Here is a 24,621-nt window from a genome sequence, read left to right as displayed (position 1 = left end):
GTCTTCATTAAGAGGTAATGAATAAATCAGAAGACAAAATGGGTCAAAGGAAACATTAAAAGAGAGTCACTTTCAGATCAGTTGAGCCGAGGGAAAAAGTGAAGAAAGACTTTCTCCGACGTGCATACTGGGCGCTGTGCTAGCAGCTGCCTCTACTGAAGTGATTCCTGGCTTGGTAGTTCTTTAACCAAATTCTTTATCTTCTGATGGAAGTTATATTCTGTTTGCATTCTAGTCTTAGTTATTATTTTTAAAAGACGGTAGGATAGATTTCAATTTCATAAGTATTTAAGAAATTGTTTTATATATGAAATTTTCTCTCCCCTCTCTCTCTATATATATATTTATGAACTTGTATGTTTTCTTATTAGGTCAATGTGAACCGATTACATTGGAACTCTGCATGAATTTACCCTACAACCATACAAATTACCCAAATTACCTTGGCCACAGAACTCAAAAGGAAGCATCCATCAGCTGGGAGTCCTCTCTTTTCCCCGCACTTGTTCAAACCAACTGTTACAAATACCTCATGTTCTTTGCTTGCACCGTTTTGGTACCAAAGTGTGACATGAACACAAGCCAGCGTATCCCACCCTGCAGGTAATTCAGTGGGGTCTCCCCCAAGCATCCTCGTTTTTCCCTCAGGGACAATCAAGGGATCAGAGACGGAGTTTGAGTTTAGATCAAGTCCATGTTGCTAAGGAGCTCTGTGTTTAACAAATGATGTGCTTACAAGGTAAAGCAGTAGGAATTCTAAAATGAACATTTGAGTAAGAATTCATTACTAACGTACCACACGAGGGAGGTAGGACCTGCCTTCTGTAATAATTCGCATATTTTAATCAAACAAAATCAGACATGTTTCACTTCGGTGGATCAAGAATTGTTCTAAAATGTGAGTTAGCAGAAGAAGGGGTGTATCTACCTCTTTGGGAACCCTGGTGTGTTTAAAATGCTGCTTTCTGGTAGCAGCAAAAAATTAGAGACATGACATATAAGCGGTGGCCCGAAGGTTGGACAAGGGACGGACTTCCTGACCTTCTTCTACTTGCTTGGATGAAACAAGGAGCCTATAACTTGGACTCAGGATGAGTGAGATCCTGCCTTTCAGGTTAAGAGAACAACTCCGGAGTCCACTGTCCGGTCCAAGTCCTGGCTCTCCTGCAGCTGCTCTGTGGCCTGGGACAGGTTCCTTTGTCTCTTTGGGCCTCATTTCTTCTACTTCTGTGAAATCAAGACAGTGACGGTTGTTGGGTTGGGCTGTGGGAGGTTCAGTGACTGTGCCTAAATGTTAGGGCTTCTGGTTGTAAGCTCTTAAGGGAACGATAGCTCTGAGGGTAGGAGAGGAATCCTGCTGCGTGGTGGCTCTTTGCTTGCTCTTCTATGCCACGTGTGGCCTTTTGGTCAGAGAATGTGCAAGACGAGACAGCGGTCACAGAGGTGGGCAGCTGCTCTCTTGATGCTTGATTTTCCATCAAGAGGGGGGTACACAGATGTGCGTGTCTAAATGTGAGCAGTGACTACGGGAACCATGTGTTGGGATCAGAAGTCACGTGGAGTTTTAAGAAACAGCAGTAACATCAATACAGTGGACAGATGGGAAAACAATAAATTGAATAGCAGATATCAAATGGATGATGAGGAAGGGGCATCTGTAGAGGACAGGAAGCAATAAAATTTCAAAATGAGTTGGGGAGCTGGATAAATTATACAAACAGATGAAAAGTTAATGTTAACATAATTCCAAAAACTTCTGTAAAATGCCCTTTAAAGTAATTGCTTATAAGACATCTACTCATTTTATGTTGTTTCTAGTTTTTACTCCACTTTGGCTAAGCAAGTCCAAGGATGATGAGCAATAACTCCTGATAATACTTAACACATGCTTGCACTGATTTTCTTTTCATGTGTATAAAAAGGTTCCCTAACGCAGTATTCTCTGGAATAGATTTACATCCTCATATGATTTATAATTTCAGGGCTTATGTTTCACATTAAAACGCCCAAGACGAGCCTGACCCCGAGACGTTGCTCAATCAACATTTTAGTGAACTTCCTTTAAATGCTTTAGTTCGGTTTCTTCAGTTTCCATGTACATCTTGCATTTTCAGTGGCTCTCAAAATGAATTTTATGTTTTGATATTTGTGTATAAGAATTTTTCTTGACATTCTGACAAGAATAACGTACTCGTATGTTCATGAAGCAACGTTGCTTTTGCCATGCCCATGTGTATTGATCTTAACATTTAGTTTTTAAGTTATGAATCTAAAAAATCCAATATTATCGAGACCTTACAATGTGCTAAATATTTTGGGGGTAGTGCTGCTTTCTTGCTCTCAAAAATATCCTTTTGACGGAGGGCCCTACCCTCAGGCCCTGTGGCTGACCGCCCCATGGATTAGGACAAGAACTGCAACTCCCCTGCTGTGGCAGTCCCGCATGTTGTCTTATTTTTATTGTATTACTTCACTCGGTTATTTTCATGTATTATTGTGCTTTTTCCATTTTATTGAAAAAATAGGAAGAGGTAGGGTCCGGCACCATACGGTGTTCCATAGAATTAGGTGTCCTATCGCTGATTTAAAATTGCAGCAATTAAATTGTAAATATTTTTTATAAATCTGCAACAAAACCATTCAGTTTAACTGAGGGTCATTGAGCCACTATTGAGCTTCCTGTTTTTGCAAAACTAACAGGAGAAGCTGTGGCTTTGTCTTCACCCCAAGTTCTGAGGCTCAGCCAGCATGGAGTTTATCCTCTGTCTTGTGCAGACTTAGATGTAAATAGAGCTTTCTCTAAACTTCTTCATCCTATTATTGACTTTTCCATACCAGTTTCTAGCCAGACTGGAGCTAACCTTTCTGGAAGATCTGCTCCCATTTTATCAAGAAAGAGACAGAGAACTTTGTTGAAATTAATAGCTTGAAGTTTAAAACTTCTGAAAATAAATAATATACTTGAAAGGAAATAAATAAAGGAAAAATTATTTTGGTTGTATTTACTTTTTTAAAAAAACTATGTAACTCATTTCCCTATAATATATTGAGGTAAAAAAATCTCCTGTGAAGCATGCTGATATCTCACTTTAAAAATACACTTTGAGGGATCCCTGGGTGGCGCAGCGGTTTGGCGCCTGCCTTTGGCCCAGGGCGCGATCCTGGAGACCCGGGATCGAATCCCACATCAGGCTCCCGGTGCATGGAGCCTGCTTCTCCCTCTGCCTGTGTCTCTGCCTCTCTCTCTCTCTCTCTCTCTCTGTGACTATCATAAATAAATTAAAAAAAAATACACTTTGAAAATAAAATAAAATAAAATAATAAAATAAAATACACTTTGTGCAGATGAGACGATGCACATGAAAGCAAGCCCCTAGCACAATGCTTAGTATATTTTTTCTTTAAAAAAGAAACAAACACGCATTACTTTAACCAACGTGAGCTTGGTATTGATGGGATTGGGAGAAGTACCAAGCTTTTCTAAGCTACTGGTCTAAGCTGAAGTGCTGATGGCCATGCCTTAGGTAAACCAGGTTGGCGCATTAAATAGTTCCCATGGTTGGTCACCAGAGGGAGACATTTCTGAGGTGGAGGCTGTTGTATAGATTCCATGACCCTTGGTGGGGGGCTCTCCAAACTGATGTTGGGAAGGTCCTGGCTTCCTGGAATAAAAACATTGGAGAATGTGTCTGCTTGAGAGACAGAATGAGAAAGGTAGAGTGCGGAGGAGAATCTGTGTCCTGGATGTTGTTCGAGGGTGTGAACTTGCAGTTAGTAGATACCTAAGGTCCTAGAGATCTTCAGCACCATATTCTGAATATAGACAACAATGTTATATTATAATGGTCGAACTTGCTAAGAGTCTAGATCTTAATTATTCCAACCACAGAAAAGACATGATAATTATGTGATGTTAGAAATTCTATCACTACATGACAATTTATACAGATGTATCGAATCAACATGTTTTCCACCTTAAATTTACATCATGGTGTACGTGAAATATATTTCAATAAAAAAGCACACAAATTTCTATTTCTGTAATGATGTTTCTCTTAGTGAAAGTATTTTGGTGGTGTGAATGTGCTTTGTGGAGGTATTACTCATTTTGTTTTCCCAGATATCAGTTATGTGTGCATCGCTGTGTGTTGGTATATACACACACCAGGCACAGAGACCCACACTCGTACAGAATTAAAACCCTATATATGGTCCTAACATCCTATCTCAGGTGTAGCTATTTCTGCTTCTCATGTTCTATCTTTCTGGCTCTTTTAGAGCACTGTGCGAGCACTCGAAAGAACACTGTGAGTCTGTTCTTGGGATCGTGGGCCTACAGTGGCCTGAAGACACAGATTGCAGTCAGTTTCCAGAGGAAAATTCAGATAACCAAACCTGCCTAATGCCTGATGAAGGTGTGGAAGGTAAAGTTTTGAATTAATTACCATGGGATGTCTAACGTGGATGAATATATCAGCTACTTTATCAAGTTTCTGTGGTTCTTGTTCTTATTGTCTTCTCGTTGTCAATGAGGGTGCATGATGAGTGATTCTATGAACTTGGTTACATGGAAAAACTTGGTGCTCCTCTGTGAGATATTGTCTTCATTTTAAAAATAAATTGTAGAAAGGTATTTAATATTCCAGATATTTCTCTTACCCACACTCAACTCACAGAGCCCATTACTTGTGCATGCTGCTTTTATACTTGGGGTCCCAAAGGTAATGGTGAACATCAGGTCTTGGTTACTTCGAGTTTAAAACATTTAGAGACCTTGGCAACATAGGATCATCAGGTAGGGAAATGAAGTCAGGGACCTGCCCACCACTGGTGGAGAAATTAGAAGAGGAAACAATTTTGACTCATCAAGGGCACCTAGGTAGTTAGAAGCATCAGCTCCATGGGCTATTTCAGGCTCTGGCAATCCATTGAATGGACAGGGTTGTCCATTCAGGGAGGTAGTCAATTGCTGGGAAGCATAAAGACAGCAAACAACTGACGGGAGAGATGATGCCAAGGATGAAGGAGAAAGATACTGATAAACAGAGAAAGCCAAATTAACTTTGGTTGGGTCAGCTTTACAGAGGGCCATCTTATCTTCAGGAATAGCTCCTTGACAATAGTCCACATGTAAGTAGATAAATGAGCTGATGGTTCCAGGTTTTCTATTGAAAATAATATGGCTCATTGTTTTTAACAGAATGCTCACCTAGTCACTTCAAGTGTGGCTCCGGACGGTGTGTTCTGGCTTCCAGAAGATGTGATGGCCAGGCCGACTGTGATGATGACAGTGATGAAGAAAACTGTGGTGTGTGTTGAGATGATGCTTTTCTTTTTCTTTTTTAAAAGGTTGTTTATTTGACAGAGAGAGAGATAGAGCACAAACAGGGGGAGTAGCAGAGGGAGAGGGAGAAGCAGGCTCTCCACTGAGCAGGGAGCCCAGTGCGGGGCTCGATCCCAGGACCTAGAATCATGACCTGAGCCGAAGGCAGATGCTTAACTGACTGAGCCACCCAGGCGCCCCAGAGATGACGCTTTTCTTAAATATACATTAATGCCTGGTTAGGTGAAAGGACTGTATTTAAAAATGTCATCTGTTCACTGATAATCATAAGGAGTGATGAGGATTGAGTGCTACTGTATTTACTTTTAATATTACCAAATAACAAGGTATCAATCAATAGGTGTTTTTCATGTTAACTCTATTGATTTCCCCTAAATGATACTTCTGTTTATAACCTTGGTGATACACGTTCTAATCCTTAGTGGAAGGAGAAGCACTTCACAAACGTAAGGGATTATTTTTATTATTAGAGATATAAAGCAGTTGTCACCTGTCTAGATGTCAGATAACAGTGTCTTTGCATATGATTTCCACGTTGTTAACCAGGCATCTAGATACACAAAGACAGAGTTCAGGCTCCAACATTGAGATTTAATTGGAATTCATTTTCATGCCCTCTCTGATTTTGTCTCTGTCGGCAAAGGATAAAACTCTTTCTGACGTTTCTGCATTGAGTTCCAAAATCACCAATGGAAAGGCCAGAAATGCCAATGGTAATTTGAGTGGAGCTAATTTCAGTTTTATTTTCCTGCAAATTTTCTGTACTCGTAACCTCAGAGTGTGTCAGGGAATAGAAAACAGGCAATGCTCTTAACTAAGCAATATTCTGGAGTAAAGCAAAATGATTGAGAGGCTATCCAAAGAATAGTCGGGTTACGATCATTTACCTTGTCCTGCGTACAAATGAATTGGCATTCTTTGTCTTTAAAAGCACAAAAGGCAATACAGCTTTTGAAATTATTTTATTCTTTTGGCCTTTGAGGTATGAAATATTGCCTTGTTTCCCAAAATAAATTTTCCATAGTAGACATTGCCCTTCTGGTCTAGACAAAATGTCACAAACAATAAACTGAAATCCTATCAGTTGCTATAAATATGGACAAGTGCATCTTCTAGAAAATTAGACTTGTCAGGATGATGGTACAATAGCCAGGGGTAATTTTGTTAGAGAAGAACATCCAGTGTTTTGAGAAGCTGCTGTTGTTTGCTTGTGTGTGGTCTTTATGTAGAGAAATAAATCGAAATTCACCGAATATCCCTATATAAATGATTTATTGAGAATCTATTGGATTTGTTTGCTCAACGATGACTGCAATGGGTTATGGAATTCTGAGATGCAATTTAAAATGGATTATCTTTGATAATTTAAAGAGATTACATGGCACTCTCCTGGGATGGCTAGACCTAAACCTGTAATGGGGAACTAAATATTTGAGAAATGTAAAAACTTAGTTTTAAACGGTCAGAGTCTTTGAATATATTTTGCAAAAAGAAATTCAAAGCACTAGAGGGTTTACGTGATCCTAACATGCCGAGTTTCTAGTGGAGCCATGAGGTTTTTTTTATCAATACTTTATTCACACAATTAAAGGTACACCAGAATGATAGAATCAGTGGTCTAATCCCTACCAACACTCAATGTATTATGGTGGCAGTACTGGGAGAGAGCTCTGGTTAAGGAAAGTTAAGTGGGAGAGAAGTTAATCCATTTGGAGTTGCACTAATTGCCCCAATGGTATTCAGTTATGAGAAAACTTTTTTTTTGTAAATTTATTTTTTATTGGTGTTCAATTTGCCAACATATAGAATAATACCCAGTGTTCATCCCATCAAGTGCCCCCCTCAGTGCCTGTCACCCAGTCACTCCCACCCCCCGCCCACCTCCCCTTCCCCCCACCCCTAGTTCGTTTCCCAGAGTTAGGAGTCAGTTATGAGAAGACTTTCATTTTTTCTTTTTTTTTTTTTTAAAGATTTTATTTATTTATTCATAAGAGACAGAGAGAGAGAGAGAGAGAGAAAGGGGCAGAGACACAGGCAGAGGGAGAAGCAGGCTCCATGCAGGGAGCCCGACGTGGGACTCGATCCTGGGTCTCCAGGATCACGCCCTGGGCCGCTAAGCCCCCCGGGTTGCCCTCATTAAGTTTTTCAAAGTGACTGATGATGGAAATTTTTACACGTATTTCCCTTTGGGACGTATGCACACATTTGAATGGCATGTCCGGTGCTCTGGGAAAGTGAGACACTTAAAAGCAAATGAAGAAGTCACCTTGAGGAGGGCCTAGGGGAGGACTATTGGGAAGTTGTCCAGCTCCCACTTGTCATTTTCCCAGTTGTTCCTCTGTTTCCACGGGCGTGCGTGGCACCATCTGGCGGTGCAAACATCAGCTCCAGCAAGGCTGGGTTTCAGCCCAGGCTTTTTACATGTTTCCGATTTATTCTGTCCATTGTGGAGTTTAATACATTTATGGGCTTGGGTTTTTTGAATAATGTGACAGTTCACTATTCACTCTCACACCGCACATCCTCCAGAACTTCTAAAAACAGTATGAGGTTCTCCTCTCAAAAACAATACTTACTCATCTATAAAATCATTGATGTGTTGGAAATTTATTTTGTGGCTCTTTGGAAATCTGCAGGAGGAAAACACGGTAGCTGAAGCACACCATGTATAAATGTGCTGTCAAAATACAGGTTTCCCTTGCTGTCCAAAAGAGCATTCCTATAAAAACTTTCATAAGCCAGAATTGTGTAAAGTGAAGAGGCGATTACCAGTAATTTATTGGAAGACTTTTTGACTGTTCCAAGACCCTAAAAATATCCTCTCTTAGGCTTTTCTAATACCTGCCACACATTTTGCTAATGGATGTGCAAAATAAATCAAGACAAAGTAGAGATGCTCACAAACATCCAGGTGACAGTGGCTAGATGAGGAGGGGCCGGGTGAGGCGCTTGGGGCGGCGCCCCCCGCTGCTCAGGGTGCCTGCTGCCTGCAAAACAAATGCTGAAGCTATTTTCCTTTCTCACTGTTTTTTCCTAAAAGCAAAACCCTCTCCGTACTTCATTTGGTTAGGAAAGCAGTTACCCACGTGGGTCTTTCCTAAAAGCCAAGTGCCATGGTGGGAACTTCCCCGCTCGGGGGATGCCTGTAGATGCAGACACTTAGCAGGGAGCTGTGGGGCTCTGAAGCGTCTCCTGCTTCCGTGGTCAGTATTTTTTTTTTTTTTTTAAGATTTTAGTTACTTATTCACGAGAGACACAGAGAGGCAGAGACCCGGGCAGAGGGAGAAGCAGGCTCCCCGCGGGGAGAGCCGGGTGCGGGCCTCGATCCGGGGACCCCGGGGCCACGCCCTGAGCCCGAGGCAGGCGCCCCTTGAGGTCGGTTTATGCTGTCCAAGTGGTGTCCGCGGGGTGGTCGCTAAGGTCAGCAGCAGTTGAAACACTGTGGGTTTTAGCGGCGTTTTCCGCAAGCGTTTAGGAGGATCGCGCAAATCTGAACGCAGGGCTCGAGCCTTGCTCCCGGGGAGGAGAGCGGAGCCGCGGGGCGACCGCAGAGTCGCGGCTGGGTCGGTGGGAGGCGCGTCCTGGTCTCGGAGGTTGCGGGTCTGTCACTGGCGGGACAGGCGCCGCGTGGACGGGGATGCCCGTAGACCCGCGTGGACGGAGATGCCTGCGGGGCCGCGTGGACGGAGATGCCCGTGGGGCCGCGTGGACGGGGATGCCGGCGGGGCCGCGTGGACAGAGATGCCCACGGGGCCGCGTGGACGGGGATGCCCGTAGACCCGCGTGGACGGGGATGCCCATGGGGCCGCGTGGACGTGGATGCCGGCGGGGCCGCGTGGACAGAGATGCCCACGGGGCCACGTGGACGGGGATGCCCGTGGGGCCGCGTGGACGGGGCCCCCGCGGAGCTAGCAACCTGCTGACACCAGCTGATTTTCCGCGTGACCGTGTGCAGGCGCTGCGGCCCCAGCGGGGGAGAGAGCCGGGGGCCAGGGACAGAGCCGGGGGCCAGGGACAGAGCCGGGTCGCCTGCCTGCGGAGGTCTGAGCCCGCGGGCCGCAGGGAGCCTTGCTGAGCCGTGTCCGCGGCCTGAGGCCCCGCCAGGAGCAGGCGGCGCCCACGGCTCAGCGCGGGGTTCAGGGCTGTAGCTGAGGCGGCTGCACCGCACGTGGCTAGAAATAAAGCCCCTTGGGGCACAGAGAGCCTCACAGTCACTGATCGGTCACCCTCCTATGGCAAAGGGTGTCCGCAGTGCGCAGAAAGTGACCACAGCACAACCACCCACGGAGCATCGAGGGCTGTTTTGTTTATCTTCAAATGATGAAAAAGCATTTCATCACCAGTCTTTGCTCTCCTCTAGGGCTCCAGCAAAATAAGATGGAATCTTTAGATATGACCTTTCCTTGGGATCAAAGCACCCTAGGCTGTGTTCCAAGCCTCTGGCTCTGATGTTTGTGGGCTGTACAGCCTGATTTTAAAAGTTTTCCAAAAGACCTTTTTTAAAAAAAAAAATCCATTTGGACTCTGTAATAGTATTTGTGTAACTTCTCACAGAGAATGACTCACCTGGCATTTTTAGCAAATAGTAGTCTCTCCATGCCTCTAGTTCTCTTGACCATGCCCTGTGACTTATAGAAACAGAGGAAGAGCCACTGGGTCCAGACCATGTCAGATACCCACAGATGTGCTTTCAGGATGAATCTTCAGGATTGATTTTTTAAAAGATTTTATTTATTTATTCACAAAAGACACAGAGAGAGAGAGAGAGGCAGAGACACAGGCAGAGGGAGAAGCAGGCTCCATGCAGGGAGCCTGATGTGGGACTCGATCCCAGGACTCCAGGATCAGGCCCTGAGCTGAAGGCAGGCGCTACACTGCTGAGCCACCCAAAGATCCCCATGATTGATTTCTTTTTTTTTTTTTCCCATGATTGATTTCTAATCCCTCGGTAGGGTTTAATTTTTTCCATGTTAAGGAAGAAACATTCTCCTCCCCTTTAGGTATTTTGCGACTTGGTTAATTGCTTTGCTCTTTTATTTGGCATGTTGGGCAGCAGCTTGAAATGGCAGGGAGTGCTCTGTGTAGACCTCACCTTGGATTTAAATCTCAACTCAGCCCGTAGAGGCTGTGTGACTTTTGGCCAGGCGCTTAAATTCTCTGGGCCTCAGTTTTCTCACCTGTAATATGGAGAGAACACCCACTTTATCCTCCAAGGCTTGGAATGCTTAGAACACACTTTATGCATTCCTCAGGAGGCAATAACAGCTAGGCACCCATCTCCACGGTGCTAGGATATCCAGGACACGACTCCCCTCAAAAGTCACCCAGGGATCTCCCTTGAGGGGAGGAGTCCTGTCCTGCTCGGTCTGGTCTCTGGCAGACCAGGTCTTGTTTGTGGCAGAGGAGAGCAGGCTGGCATGTCACGTCCAAAGCATGAGCTAGGCATCTCCCTGGTTCACGTAGTAGACACAGATGGCAGGGTGGTGTCTCGTCCTGGAGGTGGTGCTTATTTGGGGGTAGATGTCCCCCTCTCCAGGATTCGTCATCGGAGCGGGGGAGGGGGGGTGACCCAGTATGCACTTCGAAGCCCTTTCCATGACCCCATCCCGCTGCCTCCTAGGGTCCTAGGCCAGCACATGTTGAAGAGAGTGATATAGGGACGTACACCCCTAAACACGGGAGGAGCAGGGAGGGGCTGCCGAAGAATTGGGAGCCTCGTGGCATGTGCTGGTGTTGCTGCCCCCGACGGTCAGGCCTGAGACAGGTGGGGAGGCAGGTCTTCGTTTGGGCTGCCACTGCAGGTGTTGCTGCTGGTCCTTGAGACTGGTTTTCAATCTCCCAAGGGTCCATGCTCTTGGGGTAGGTTCACACTTCCTAGGCCTGGGCCTCACGGCTATAGCTCCAGCCAGAGCTTCACACCTGCTAGGCCTGGGCCTCATGGCTGCAGCTCCGGTCAGGGGCTCACGCCTACTAGGCGTGGGCCTTACGGCCGCAGCTCTAATCAGGGGCTCACGCCTGCTAGGCTGGGCCTCATGGCCACAGCTCCACTTGGAGGCTCACACCTGCTAGGCCTGGGCCTCATGGCCGCAGCTCTGGTCAGGGGCTCACGCCTGCTAGGCTGGGCCTCACGGCTGCAGCTCCACTTGGGGGCTCACACCTGCTAGGCCTGGGCCTCACGGCCGCAGCTCCACTTGGGGGCTCACACCTGCTAGGCCTGGGCCTCACGGCCGCAGCTCCAGTCAGGGGCTCACGCCTGCTAGGCCTGGACCTCACAGCCACAGCTCCTGTCGGGGGCTCACGCCTGCTAGGCTGGGCCTCATGGCTGCAGCTCCACTTGGGGGCTCACGCCTGCTAGGCCTGGGCCTCACGGCCACAGCTCCTGTTGGGGGCTCATGCCTGCTAGGCCCGGGGCTCACAGCCACAGTTCTGATTGGGAGCTCACTCCTGCTAGGCCTGGGCCTCTCGGCCGCAGCTCCAATCAGGGGGTCACACCTGCTAGGCCCGGACCTCACGGCCACAGCACCAGTTGCAGGCACAGATGGCTAGATCCAGACCATTCCAGCCTTCGCCAGCACCAGGACCCAAGTTCTTGCCCTCTGCGCTTCTGACCAGTTCCTCCCTGAAGATATTTTTGTTTCACGAAGCTCGAATTGGCAGACCCAAGGAGCAGAGCCTCTCCCCCTCCGTTCGCCTGACAGAGTCTTCCAGTACGAGAAGCACCTGCTTCGGGGGGGTTGCTGCCTTTGCCTCCGAGGACACCCTTTTGGGTAGGGGAGCAAAGGCGCCCGGTCGGGTGGCCCTGCCGCGGGCGGGGAAGGCCGCCGCTCCCCAGGGTTCTCGCGGAGGTGGGGGGCAGAGGGAAGGGCCCCACGCGAAGCCTGGCGCGCTTGGGGCTGCGGGGGTCCCTGGCAGGAGGGGCAGTCCGCGCTCGGAGCAGGCAGGGGCTGGCACACCGGGCCGAGCCGGTCACTTGGGCCCCGGGGTAAGGTCGTCACCTGTGCGCTGGGCAGGGGTTACCCTGACACGAGGCTGCGCTGAACCCCGCACCCCGGCCACCCCTGTCGTTACCCTTTAGTGGGTCACGCTCTTTTCGTTCCAAAGCGTACCTGTATTACACCAAAAATGTCACTTCGAAGAGAGCGCTTTCTTTGCAAAATAACAAAGAAGATGAAGATGGGCCTCTTCATCTTAGTCCGTGTGCTCACTGTGACCCCACCGAAGAGGTGCTGGGCCCCACGGACTTTATCAGAAAAGAGACGACACAGAGGGTGAGCTCATGCTCAGGGAGTGAACCTGCAGAGCAGCCCTGCGCGGCGGCCCTGTGACTGTCCTGATAGGGACGCTGAGGTCCAGAGGAGTGAGGTCACACGGGTCACACGGTTGACCTCCTACCCCTTATGTCTACTGCACGTTCTCCTCTTATGGAGGAGGGCAGCCTCCAAGGACTGGCACCCGGGCCCCACCTGGACCTTTCGCCGTAAGGCTGTGATTTGGAGCCATTTCTTTATTTTCTCTAAATCCTCAGTTTCTAAAGAAAAATAAATCTTCAGTTTCTTCACTATAATGGTCATAACGTTGACATTATGACTTAAGAGAATAATGACATTAATTATGACATTATTCTCTTAAGAATTAAAACTACTGTTTTGAGTATGGATGGTGGATCATGGACATAATCTCCTTGTGGTTATGGTTATTGAGGATGCAGGTCTTGCTTATGTCCCAGAAAATCTGCTTTTGTGGTCTCCCATCAGCTCATTCCAAAGGCCGAAGCTCTCCAGACTTTGAGGAAGCGTACCATGTGAATAATCAGAGACGCTCGTGCTGTTTTCTCCCATTCTTTACTAGCAAGGGGTGTGATTTGTGGCAGGACTGTTCTCGACAGAATGCTCCAGATGATGTCTGTATCGTCTGCTAGCTCAAACCCCAAATAACATCCCCGGGAGTTCCTGGAGGAGATTGCTCTGGGCCTAAGACTGTTCTGCATGTGAAAGACTCCGCTGTTTACTTCCTAAGTTTTTGAGGGGTGAAACACCCTAAATCTCATTTTAGCTCATAATAAAAATTTCTCTTCTAGTGACGTATTTCGACAACTGCTTTCACATGAGAGTTTTGAAAAAATGCAGATTTTTTTTTCTTATGATGGAGTCCAAGAAACATGAGTCAGGCATCTACAACACTTCTCTGAGTCATGTATAGTAGGTCAACGGGAAAATAGCATTTTTAAAGAAAGTCCTTATTTGATCCCTGCTTTGCATTTCACTCCCCTTCAACTGTATTATCTTTTCTCGGGAAGGGGAGAGACTTTTTGTTCTTCCCATGAAACGAAGTTCCATTTAAAACACACGCATGTGGAAGGCCTGCCGAGTGCTAGCCGCTGTTGTAGCATGGGGGCGAGGGTAAAGGGAACCCAAAGACATGAATGCCTTCTGGACCCTTCATGCACCTCGCAGCCTTGTAAGGACCATGGATCCTACTGGAGTGACAGGGAATGCAGTAGACTCTTGGCATGTTCTAGCAGATGTGTGAAATGCGCTGCATTTGGTCCAGATAGCATTTATTAAGTTCATTTGCAAGTTCTTGCCATTTCATAGACAAAATTACAGTTCAAGCTTATGGTCTTGATCTTATGCAAATTACATTCATTTCTCATAATAATTGATGAAGTTGATACCCTACGTCTCCTGGACTATGTTACTGGAGTGACAGCTTTCGTACGTGGCTTTTAAATCAGTTTTGTATGTATTTGGCATAGGAGACACCTCTTACTAAACACACGGATGGCCTTTCCATTTGTTGACCAAAATTACATTTTAAGGTAATATGCATTTAACTCACTAGGTTTTGGCATATTTACTTAAAAGCATAACTTATCATTTCATAGATGAGTCTTATGTGTTGGCAAATTGACTCAGAAAGCAAAAGAAACAGCTAAAAATGAGCATTAATGTATAGTTGCTTTTCATTTTTTTCCCATTTCCCATATGTCACTTTTGATCTTCTCTTAGGAGAGCTGTCCTATTTATGTTGCAGTATGGAGATTATTGAGTATCCCAACTCTCAAAATTACATTTTTAATGGTATACAGAAGTCAAGACTTTTTAAGAAGAAACAAACCATGCCATTGTGCTATAGTTCTTCTACATTGCTTGGTCGGATTCATCATTATTTTAATCTCCAAGTCTATTACAAATAGCCTCTTCTTCTGTCTCCAGGCTGTAAAGAGAGAGATCTCTGGGAATGTCCAACCAATAAACAATGTTTGAAGCACACAGTCATCTGTGATGGGTTCCCAGACTGTCCTGATGGCATGGATGAGAAGAACTGCTGTAAGTGCCTACCTGCATTGGTCAACACAACTTTATGTTAAACACTCGTGGCCCTCATGTTGAATATAAACTAGACATTGGGAAATTGTATCAAAAGCTTTTAGTATATTCAAGTCTTTTGACCAGAACTCCACTTATAAAAATACATGCGAGAATGTAATCAAACATATGCAAATTTTGTGGTTGGTGATATTATTCTAGAATTATTTATCACATGGAAGAATTAAAACACCCCAAATATCCAAAAAGAGGGGACATAAAATACAACCGTAAAATGAAACAATATGCAAATGTTAGAAATCAAATAAAAAGAATAATTCCTCGTGGGTTCGTTGCATGTCATTAGTTGAATGAAACAAAATATAAAGTATTATGTGCACTATTGTCGCAAGTTTTTAAAGTACTTATACCCACATATAGAAAAAGATCAGAAGCTCACAAGAAACAGTTTACAATGATTATCTCTGGGTGGTGCTTTTCTGACTTTTCTACATTTTCTGCAAGAATGGCCACCACTTTTAGAATAAAAAAAAAAATTCTCTCTCAAGATGTTTTACCTACCAGTAACAGAAAGTCCAACTCAAACTGACTTAAACGGTGAAGATATTTATTATATTTTATTACCATTTGTATCAGATATATCTTGTGTTATCATATGAAAAGTCAAGTACAGGATGGATTCCTGAGGCTATATGGGGGAGTTCAGCACTTGGGGTGCCATGCTTGCTTGATCGTATCCAGTGGGAAGGAGTGATGACCTCCCTCATGTCTGGAATATCATCACTTAAGGATTCACTCAGATTGGCCAACTCTGAACAAGATCCCAGCTAGCAGTCACCGGTGTTCTTATAGATTAGAAAAGATACCACCTAAAGAGTTGGATCGCAAAGGAGAAGCACCCTTTAGGGAGAACCGATTAGAAAAAGATGCTGTTTCCTTCAGGCTGCCTGCCCCAGGTAGGGTGTATGAGCCAGCCAGCAGGATTTAGGTGGGAACTACCTTGGTAAGCACAACCCCAAAAGTGGTAGGCCAAAACTCTGATCTTGGGTCACAGGTTTACTGTCGGACTAACAACTTTACCCAGAAAAAAATAACTTTAGTTAGAAAATGCCATGTCCCACTGACACTAGTCAGGGTCTTCTGAGGCTTTGGAGACCTGAGCAAAATCAGGCTCCCTTAAAAAAGGAGAAAGAAAGGAAATGGTTGTTAGGCAGTTAAGGAGTATCACTATGACTTATTTTTTTCTTTTCTTTTTTTTTAAAGATTTATTTTTTTTAGAAAATTAGAGAGAGGGAGAGAACCAGCAGCAAGGGAGGAGCAGAGAGAGATGGGAGAGGAGGAGGGTCTCAAGCAGACTCCCTGCTGAGGGCAGAGCATGACCCCCAGATCAGGACCTGAGCCAAAATCAAGAGTTGGATGCTTAACCGACTGACCCACCCAGGCGCCCCAAGAGTAGGGATTTTTTTTTTTTTTTAAAGAGAAACATTATCCATGTATGTGGACAGAGCTTGTGTCCATCCTGTGGTTGCTTCATTCTGCCCCAGTGCTTGGCTCATGCCACTTCAGACTTGAACCCAGTTCTCTCAATCTTTGGAATTTCTACTGCTCTGGGTCCCACTTTTTCAATCCTAGTGTTATAACTAGACAGTCTCGCCACTTGGAGATGGTCGCACTGTTCAAACTCCTATTTGTGTGGATTGGCATCTGTGATGGGGTTTTTTACCGATTCTGTTACTCCGTCTTGATGCCTGTTTGGAGGCTCCAGTGACCACAGCTTCTCTTCCTTCCATGCTCCTGCCTACAGATGATGATGTGCATGTTAGTGAGACTCCCCCTTGTTTCTGAAACGTGTCCATCTTCTCACTTCTTGTTTCCTATGCCAGCGTTTTGCCACGATGACGAACTCGAGTGCGTGAACCATGAGTGCGTGCCCCGTGAGCGCTGGTGTGACGGGGAAGCCGACTGCTTGGACAGTTCTGACGAGTGGGACTGTGGTGAGCTTCTTATTCCACCATCGGCTGCAACTCTTAACACCCATCAGCCGTCTAAGCTTAATAAATCCTAAATGACCACATGGATTTTGCTACTAACCAATTTCACCTGTTTTGGTTTTTTACTATGACAAAAGCTGGCAGTAGTGATTCACATGTGTTATTCCCAACTCACAGAACATTTCCCCCCTAAGTTATTTCACTATTTGAAATGTCTATGTGATACGTAAAAAAACATTTGGGTTTAAATTGTTATGACCCTATAACTACTAAAATACAACCTTTAAACTCTTGATCATCACCCAGCTTCAACAATGACCAATATTCTGTTATTCTTATGTCATTGACTCCTCCTGGAAGAAGGTATTTAAGTGGATCTTCCATCTTCTCTGTACTCCTGCTCAGATCCAAATGAGACGACTAAGTCCCTAGTTCCTTACATGGACTGGACTTAAAGGCGTCTCCCACCATGACCTCCAGGGTTCGTTTGTGACGTTCAGTTCGATTAATTCTGTTGTCCCACACTCATCACTCCTTCCATTCACTGGGCTCTCATTTCAGTCCTTTGTACCCGTTGGCCACGTCGTGATCATCATTTGTGTTGTGATTAATTGCACAGTGTTTCACAAGTAGTCTGTGGCGTGCTGAGGAGAGAGGAGGCTCTTTTATAAGACAGGAATTAGTACATGCGCCAAATGAATCCTAGTTGACCATCACTTTCATACCTTTGCCTTCTCACACGCTTTCCCGAAAGGAAATGGTATGAATGAAGTTACAACTAACCCCTTACAATTATGCAAATCCCTAGATACACTCGTGGGAGTAGGTCCTGCCTCTGGTTGTCTTCTAACTTGTAAAGAAATGTTAAGAACTGCCCATCTTTTTCACTAGAGCCTGTGGTCCCTGGAAGGCAGAGAACATTTCTCATTCATTCTTCAGTCTTCTGCCACATTGAGAGCAGTGCTTCGCATAGGGCAAGCCCTCACCAAATGGTTCTTAATTAAAATAAATAAAAACAAATGTATGCAAGTGAAGCAAAAGTGTGCAGAGTTAGCGTAGGGTTTCCTGAGGAGACCTGCTTCTAATTAGGGTTTTCCCTTTTTTTCCTTCCTCCTCAGTGACCCTCTCTAACAATGCGAGCTCCACGTCCTTCCTGATGGCTCACAGATCTGCCGTGGAACACCACGTGTGTGCGGATGGCTGGCAGGAGACGCTAAGTCAGCTGGCCTGCAAGCAGATGGGTTTAGGGTAAGGTCAGTAGTTTGTAGCACTGATGAATTTCCCAGAGGGCTTCACGGGACTTGGCAATAATCTCTTCCTTATGAATGCAGAGGGAGTCAGGGCTCTCAACTAGAGCCCTCCGAAGCTCGGGAAATGAATCAGGTGAGAGGACCTGCTTTAATTACAGGCACCTGCTCTGCAGAGACTGAGACAGAACCCTGCTCTGACAAAGCCTCCCTCTACAAGCAAATGAAGTCATTGTCTTTTCAAGTATTTCTGAAAGGAAATGCTTTCAGTGTCTGTAAAAGCAGTAAGATGGTTCCTTCCGAGCAACTTGGATGGGGAAATGTTGAGATTTTTCTCCCAAGGGCTTGTTGAACATTCCTTTTTAAGCAGCACACGTGTTTTAATAAGTTGAGAAAGAGAACTTACGGTCGATGGTATTGCAGTTTAACCTAAGTAATTCAGGAAATGTAAATCAGGAATTAGTTCACCATTTTTGCTTCTTAGTAGAATGAAAAGACGCTAACTCTGGCTTTGATACAGACTGAAATCGATACTTTGAAAGTTGGATACTTGCTATTTGGTGGGGTTTTCTCTTTCAGTTCTGTTGGGGATAAAAAGCAATAATTGAAGGTCTTAGATGTGTGTGTGTGACCGTGTGTATTCACATATTTTTTTCTTTTGACTACTGATATATGTGAGATTTGGGGGAAATGTGGAAATGATAGAAATAAAAGATAAAGAAGTTGTAAAATTCTAGAATAAAACATTGAGTAAATGTCATTTCCCAGGATTCCACTGAACAGACTTGAAACAATTTTACAATAACGAGTGATCCAATTTTGGATTTGTTTTTTTCACATTTTGTTCTCTCAGCTTGAAGAATGACATAAATCCCAGTATTTTCAGCTCATTTTTCCCATGTAAAGTCCTATGTCTTTGGAAAGTTGAGTAACTGATGCTAATCTATAAGAAAAGAACTTTCAACTTTGCCAGAGTAGAGATATTATATTCATCAAGATCCACTAAATTATACTTCATTTTTCCAACATCCTTATGGTATCTAAATGAAATGGGATATGATTATGATTAGAGATAAATGAAAAGCCTTTTGAATGAGTTTTATTTTCCTCTCACCAAGACACAGGTTATTTCTCATTATAAAAACTTGATTACATAATGATGGATAATTCTATTGAGAGTTCTGAGGGAAAGTAGCAACCACAAAGATTTAGCCAGCAGAAAAATTCTTTTGACAAGCCACCCTGTTCTACTGCAAACAGAAGGGATCTTATTTTAAATGTTCTCCTTGATATTTCTTTTTTTTTTTTTGCATATCGAATTTACATTTTTAATGTGATAAAATACACATAAAACTCACCAGGTTAACCATTTCAGAGTGCAAATTCAGTGGCATTTAGTGTATTTACAAAGCTGTGCAACAATTTCCATTATCTGGCTTCTTTCACTTAGCATAATGTTTTCATGCAACTATGGATCAGCACTTCATTCCTGTTTATGGCTGAAAAATATTCAATTACATGGTTACACGCCGTTTTTAAATCTGTTCATCTGATGATGGACATTTTGGTGATTTCCACCTTTGGCTATTCTACACATATTGGACTTTCAGAAAATTTCTTGCTCTATTTGCTCCATTTCCTTAAAATAGTGGGAAAATGTTATTCAACATATTAGACATTTAAAATATAAAAGGATGTTTAGAATTTTTTTTAAGATAACTTGATTTCACAGAAAAGCTAGGGAAATCTGAGAGAGCAGTGTGGCTGGAAAACCATAACCATTATTTGACTGAGTCAGTGGGTAAGTAGTGATAAGTCTTCCAAGGAAAAGAGCAGGAAGGGTAATCTTAGTATTTTTGTACTTTTTGATTGCCTTCAGGTTTACTCTTCAGTTTACTGAGGTGGCTCATAAATTGACAAAAATCTGGAGAGCCAGGCTGGGACAGGAGCAAAGATAATGGGCAAGATGAGGCCATTAATTCCTGCCTTGAGAATGGGCTGCTTCAGAATCTTCTCCGTTTCTACTCTCCCTGGAGATCAACTGCTGTGCCGCATATTCACAGTTCTGCCACTGATGCCTGGAACTCTAAGTAACCCTGCCTTTGGGTCATTTCCTCCAGATTTAAAGTCCCTACAGAAGAGTGTGCCTGGTCATGACTAGACACTGACCTACACTCCAGCTGCCAGAGGGAGGGTAAAAGGACTAGCTGCTCCCCTTTAGCTTCTAGGGTGGAGTGCCCACCTTTGTACCTTCAAGCATACTCCACATCAGAAACTTGAAGTTTAAAACACAACCCCAACTCGTTCTTTTCAGTATCTCTTTCCTGTTGTTTTTTAAGTATCTGCTGATGGGTCTCGAACCGGAGTAGGCATTTTGTGGAGGATGAAAAATTAAGTAACATCATCAAAGAGCTTATAATGTAGTGGGGAAGACACATGAGGAAACAACCTAGAATATAAAGTTGGAAAAAACTTCCAGGCTTTTTGTCATCTAAGAATGGTTGGTGTAGAGCACAGCACATGACATACCTATGAAAAGTATATAAGAAAAATATTCAATGCTAATATTATCTTGATACTATAATACACATTTATTAAGTCATTCATTTATTCATTCAGTAAATATTTATATATTTTTTTCAGTAAATATTTATAGAGAAAAGCATTGTAGTGTAGTATCCAAAACTAATATACTTTAACTCCAAATGGGGGGAGGGTACATTTTGGAGCTAGTTCATCAAAAATACAGGTAAACACTGAATTACATGTTTTGCAGGGCTTCTATTGAAATGTTTTCATGATAGAGGCAGTCGTTTAAAAAACACCTGCACTTGGAGTTGTTCAGACCCAAATTACACCTTCCATGTCTAACAGCACAAATGCTCAGCTCTCAACTAAGTGCTTGCCCAAATGAAAAGATTAAGAATTCTTTGCTGAATCTGAAAAACTTTTTAGCCCCATCTGCAGATATCTTGAGTTTACCCCAGCCTGGGAGTATGATGACTATTTGATTAGACAAGGATATAAATCAACCCCTAAATTCTCATGACAGTATATTGACTTTGCTACCTACATGTCCACTATTAAAAACACATGGACATTTATTTAATCAACAATACAAATCAGAATTTAGACTGTCCTCTAATACTTGCCAAATGCTTAGTTGAGACATCTGGTATTGGAGGAAGTTGGTTTAAGGGAATGTGATTCTTTGTGTCTCTTGGCTTCATAAGCTTTCTCTCTATATAAAACCAGATCATCTGGAAATAGGTTATTCTATTTTGGCAAAAATTCCTTTATGGGGTTAGCTGCAATTTGATTTCATGCCCTGATCTTTTAGAGTTGATCAATAGAAGCAACATCTGTCCAAAGAATATTTCTTTGTCTTGGACAAAACCTCAAAGATAGTCTCTATTATATTACTTAAGAGTCCCTGATATAAGGGTTTACATTGGATTTTTTTCCCCTAAAGTGTACTCCCAAGAAAAAGCTTCTAATTTCAGATTTTGTCATGTAAGGATGGTTTTCTTGTTGATGTACTTCCATGAAGCTCAAAGACAGACCAAGTCCTGTGTAATAGTAAATCAAGCCCAGGTTGCTGGTCCTGTGCATGTAAACCATAGAAAAGAAACTCAAAATATTATGGTCTTTCTAAAAATTTTAAAATATAATTCATATGCCATAAGATCCACTCTTTAAAAGTATATAATTCAGTTGTCTTTGACAAATTCACAATGTTGTGCAGTCATCACCACTGTCTGTTCCTTAACATTTTAAACTTGGAAAAAAAAAAACCCATGCCTCTTTACAATCACTCCTAATTTCTCCTTCCTAAACCCCTGACAAACACTAATTTACTCTCTGCTTCTAGGGACTGGCCCATTGTGCACATTTCATAGAGACAGAATCATATAATCATATACCCTTTTTGTCTGATTTCTTTCACTTAGCATGATTTTTTTCAAGGTTCATCCATGTTTTAACATGTATCAGTGCTTCATTCTCATTTACGGCTGAATAATATTTCATGTAGGTCTACCCATACTTTGATTATCCATTTATCAATTGATGGACAGGTGAGTTGTTTCCATTTTTTTAGCTCTTATGAAAATGTTGTTGAGAGTATTCATGTACAAGTTTTTGTGTGAACAAATAAATGTTTTCATTTCTCTTGGGTATATACTTAGGACTAGAATTACTAGGTCAAATTTTTAATTTTTTGAGGTACTGCCAACTTGTTTTCCAAAAGAGCTGCACCATTCTATATGCCACCAGCAATGCATGGGGGTTCCAGTTTCTCCATATCCTTGTCAACACTTGTCATTATTCACTTATTATAGCTATTATCTGACTAAAAGAGATCACTCTGGTTGTTATTGAGAATATACTATAGGAAGGCAAGGGTGAGAACAGGAATAGTAGTTAGGAATCTAATGATGTAATCCAAGTGACACAATTTGGTGACTCAGACTGGAACAGTGGCAGAGAATATGGCGGTAAATGGTTGAATCATGAATATATTTTAAAGGTAGAGCCAACATCCTGGAAACCAAGAGAAGAAAGTGTATCAAGGCAAGACAGTGGTCAAATGTATTAAAAGTTGCTGAGAAGTCAAATAAAATGAGGACTAGCTGCGGACTGGCTATTCCGCAATGTGCATGTCATCGACATGAGCAGTGTTAGTGGAATGAGTGGGGCAGAAGCATAAGAGATAGTGAACAGAGATAAATAAAAGATAGTATAGAACTTTTTGGAGGGATTTTGTTGCAAAGAGGAGCAAAGAAATGTGAGCAGTGATTGATGGGGGAAGTAGGGTTAGGATTTGTTTGGTGGTTCCATTTCCCTGGAAGCACTCAGTATACCATAAATAAATCATTATTGAGACCTGCCATATTAGGAACATCATGTTCAATTGCTCTTGAATGTTTTTCTTCCTCCAAATTGATATGTTAATTCCTAATCTCAAATGTGATGATATTAGGAGGTGGGGCCTTGGGGAAGTGATTAGGTCATGAGTATGGAGCCCTCATGGATGGATTTGTTGTCCTTATGAAAGAGACCCCAGAGAGCTTCCTCACCCATTCCACTATGGGATGACACAGCAAGAAGTTGCACATCTGTAAATGAGGAAGTGGGCTTTTACCAGACACCAAATCTTCCAGGACCTTGACCTTGGATTTCTCAACCTCCGAACTATGGGGAAAGACTATGAGCCACCAGTCTATGGTAATTTGTCAGAAGCCAGAATAGACTAAGGCAAAAATAAACCATTTCTGTCAAAAGTCTTCTTTCATTCCACCTATTTTTTTTAATCAAATAAGTTTGAGCTATTTTCCCCAATTAGTGAGCTCACCATAGACTAGTCTATCTTTCCTTAACTTCATATTATCCCTTTAATATGCTCCTCTTTCAAGATTGGCTTATCCTTCATCCATGTTCCACAGGCACATTCCTTTCTGCTTCTGCCTCTTTGTCCATAAATGTCCATACATTTCCTGTCCAAATCCTCAGGCCTCACTCAAGCCCCATGACTTCTGTGAAGACCCACCTGCATGATCCTTTTTCTCTCTCTACTTCCTGTGGCACAGAAAAATTGTATTACACAATTTCTCTCTTAATTCAACAATGCTGTATGTCATTTTTATTTTTATTTTTTTATTCTCTTATTTGCCAGAAAGGTTATACAAAAATAATAATGGCTAACCTTAAGTGTGTGCCAGGCTGCTCTAAGTCCTTGATACGTATTAACTCAATTTGTCCACATTATAATCCTGTAATAGAGGTAGTGTTATTTCTGCCTTACATATGGGGAAATTGAGGCTTAGATCAAGAAACTTTGCTAGGTCACAGAAAAATATGGTGCCAGGATGCAAGTCAAGCAAAGGCAACGGACCTCTTGGGTATTATGAGTAGATCCCCTATGGCACCAGTTATTCAATAAGCATGATCTGACTGATGTGGCTCACCAGTTTCCTAAACATTCCTAAACATTAGTACATGAGATTTGTGTGGCAAGTCTTAATACCATGCCACCTTATGAATTTTTATCACTGTGGGATTTTTAAGCAGATCGTAGTGAGGAGGTGCAGCAGTGGGGAAAAGTCACCTCGCAAGACAACAGTGTAAGTGTTTTTCACTTTTTGAAAAGTCACTTATAGTAATAACTAGATGCTTGGCATTTTCCAGGTAGAAGTTAGCTGAAGCAAATCCATACAGTGTTATTTTCTTTTACACAGAGTCTTCACAGTTTTTCTGGCAGACATGTAGCTTGGGCACAGGGAATTAAATCCTACACATTTCCAAGAAGCTGCTGGTTAAGTAACTGCCTGAGTGAGAGGAAAATAATAGCGTCCAGTGTGTGGGTGTACAGTTCCCTGGAACGTGCTCTTCTGGGGTGAGGAAGAAGAGCGATTTTCCTGAAAAAGTGCTATATCCTAAAGGAAGTAAAAGTGTTTTTTTAAGTCCTTCCATGAGACCACTGGTTATGAGGCTTTAATAAACAAAGCAAGGTAAGTCTATCAGTTGTCCTGAAAGCATTTCCATATGATCAGGAATAGCAGGCTGTGCCAGGAATTTGGATTTTTGTTAGCAAACTGACTCTCAAACTGTGTCAGTTGAGTCAATGAATATTTCATGAAATTAAAAGGAAACCTCTCAGAGAGTGGAGAACTTCGCCATCATTAACTAGAATGGAACTATGTGGGATCCTG

At 43.2% G+C, this 24,621-nt stretch overlaps 1 protein-coding gene across 1 annotated transcript in view; it reads left to right on the top strand.

The window, feature by feature from the left end:
* CORIN (corin, serine peptidase) overlaps positions 1-24,621 on the top strand; it is a 235,033-nt gene that overhangs the window by 179,151 nt on the left and 31,261 nt on the right. Inside the window, 6 exon segments of the mRNA XM_035714411.2 lie at positions 372-603; positions 4,279-4,424; positions 5,201-5,308; positions 14,560-14,673; positions 16,557-16,667; positions 17,783-17,912. Coding sequence (XP_035570304.2) covers positions 372-603; positions 4,279-4,424; positions 5,201-5,308; positions 14,560-14,673; positions 16,557-16,667; positions 17,783-17,912 — 841 coding nt within the window.

This window comes from Canis lupus, chromosome 13 (assembly GCF_003254725.2).
Source record: "Canis lupus dingo isolate Sandy chromosome 13, ASM325472v2, whole genome shotgun sequence".
Lineage (NCBI taxonomy): Eukaryota > Metazoa > Chordata > Mammalia > Carnivora > Canidae > Canis > Canis lupus.
The sequence above is the reverse complement of the archived record's forward strand: the minus strand, read 5'-3'. Positions and strand labels throughout refer to the sequence as shown.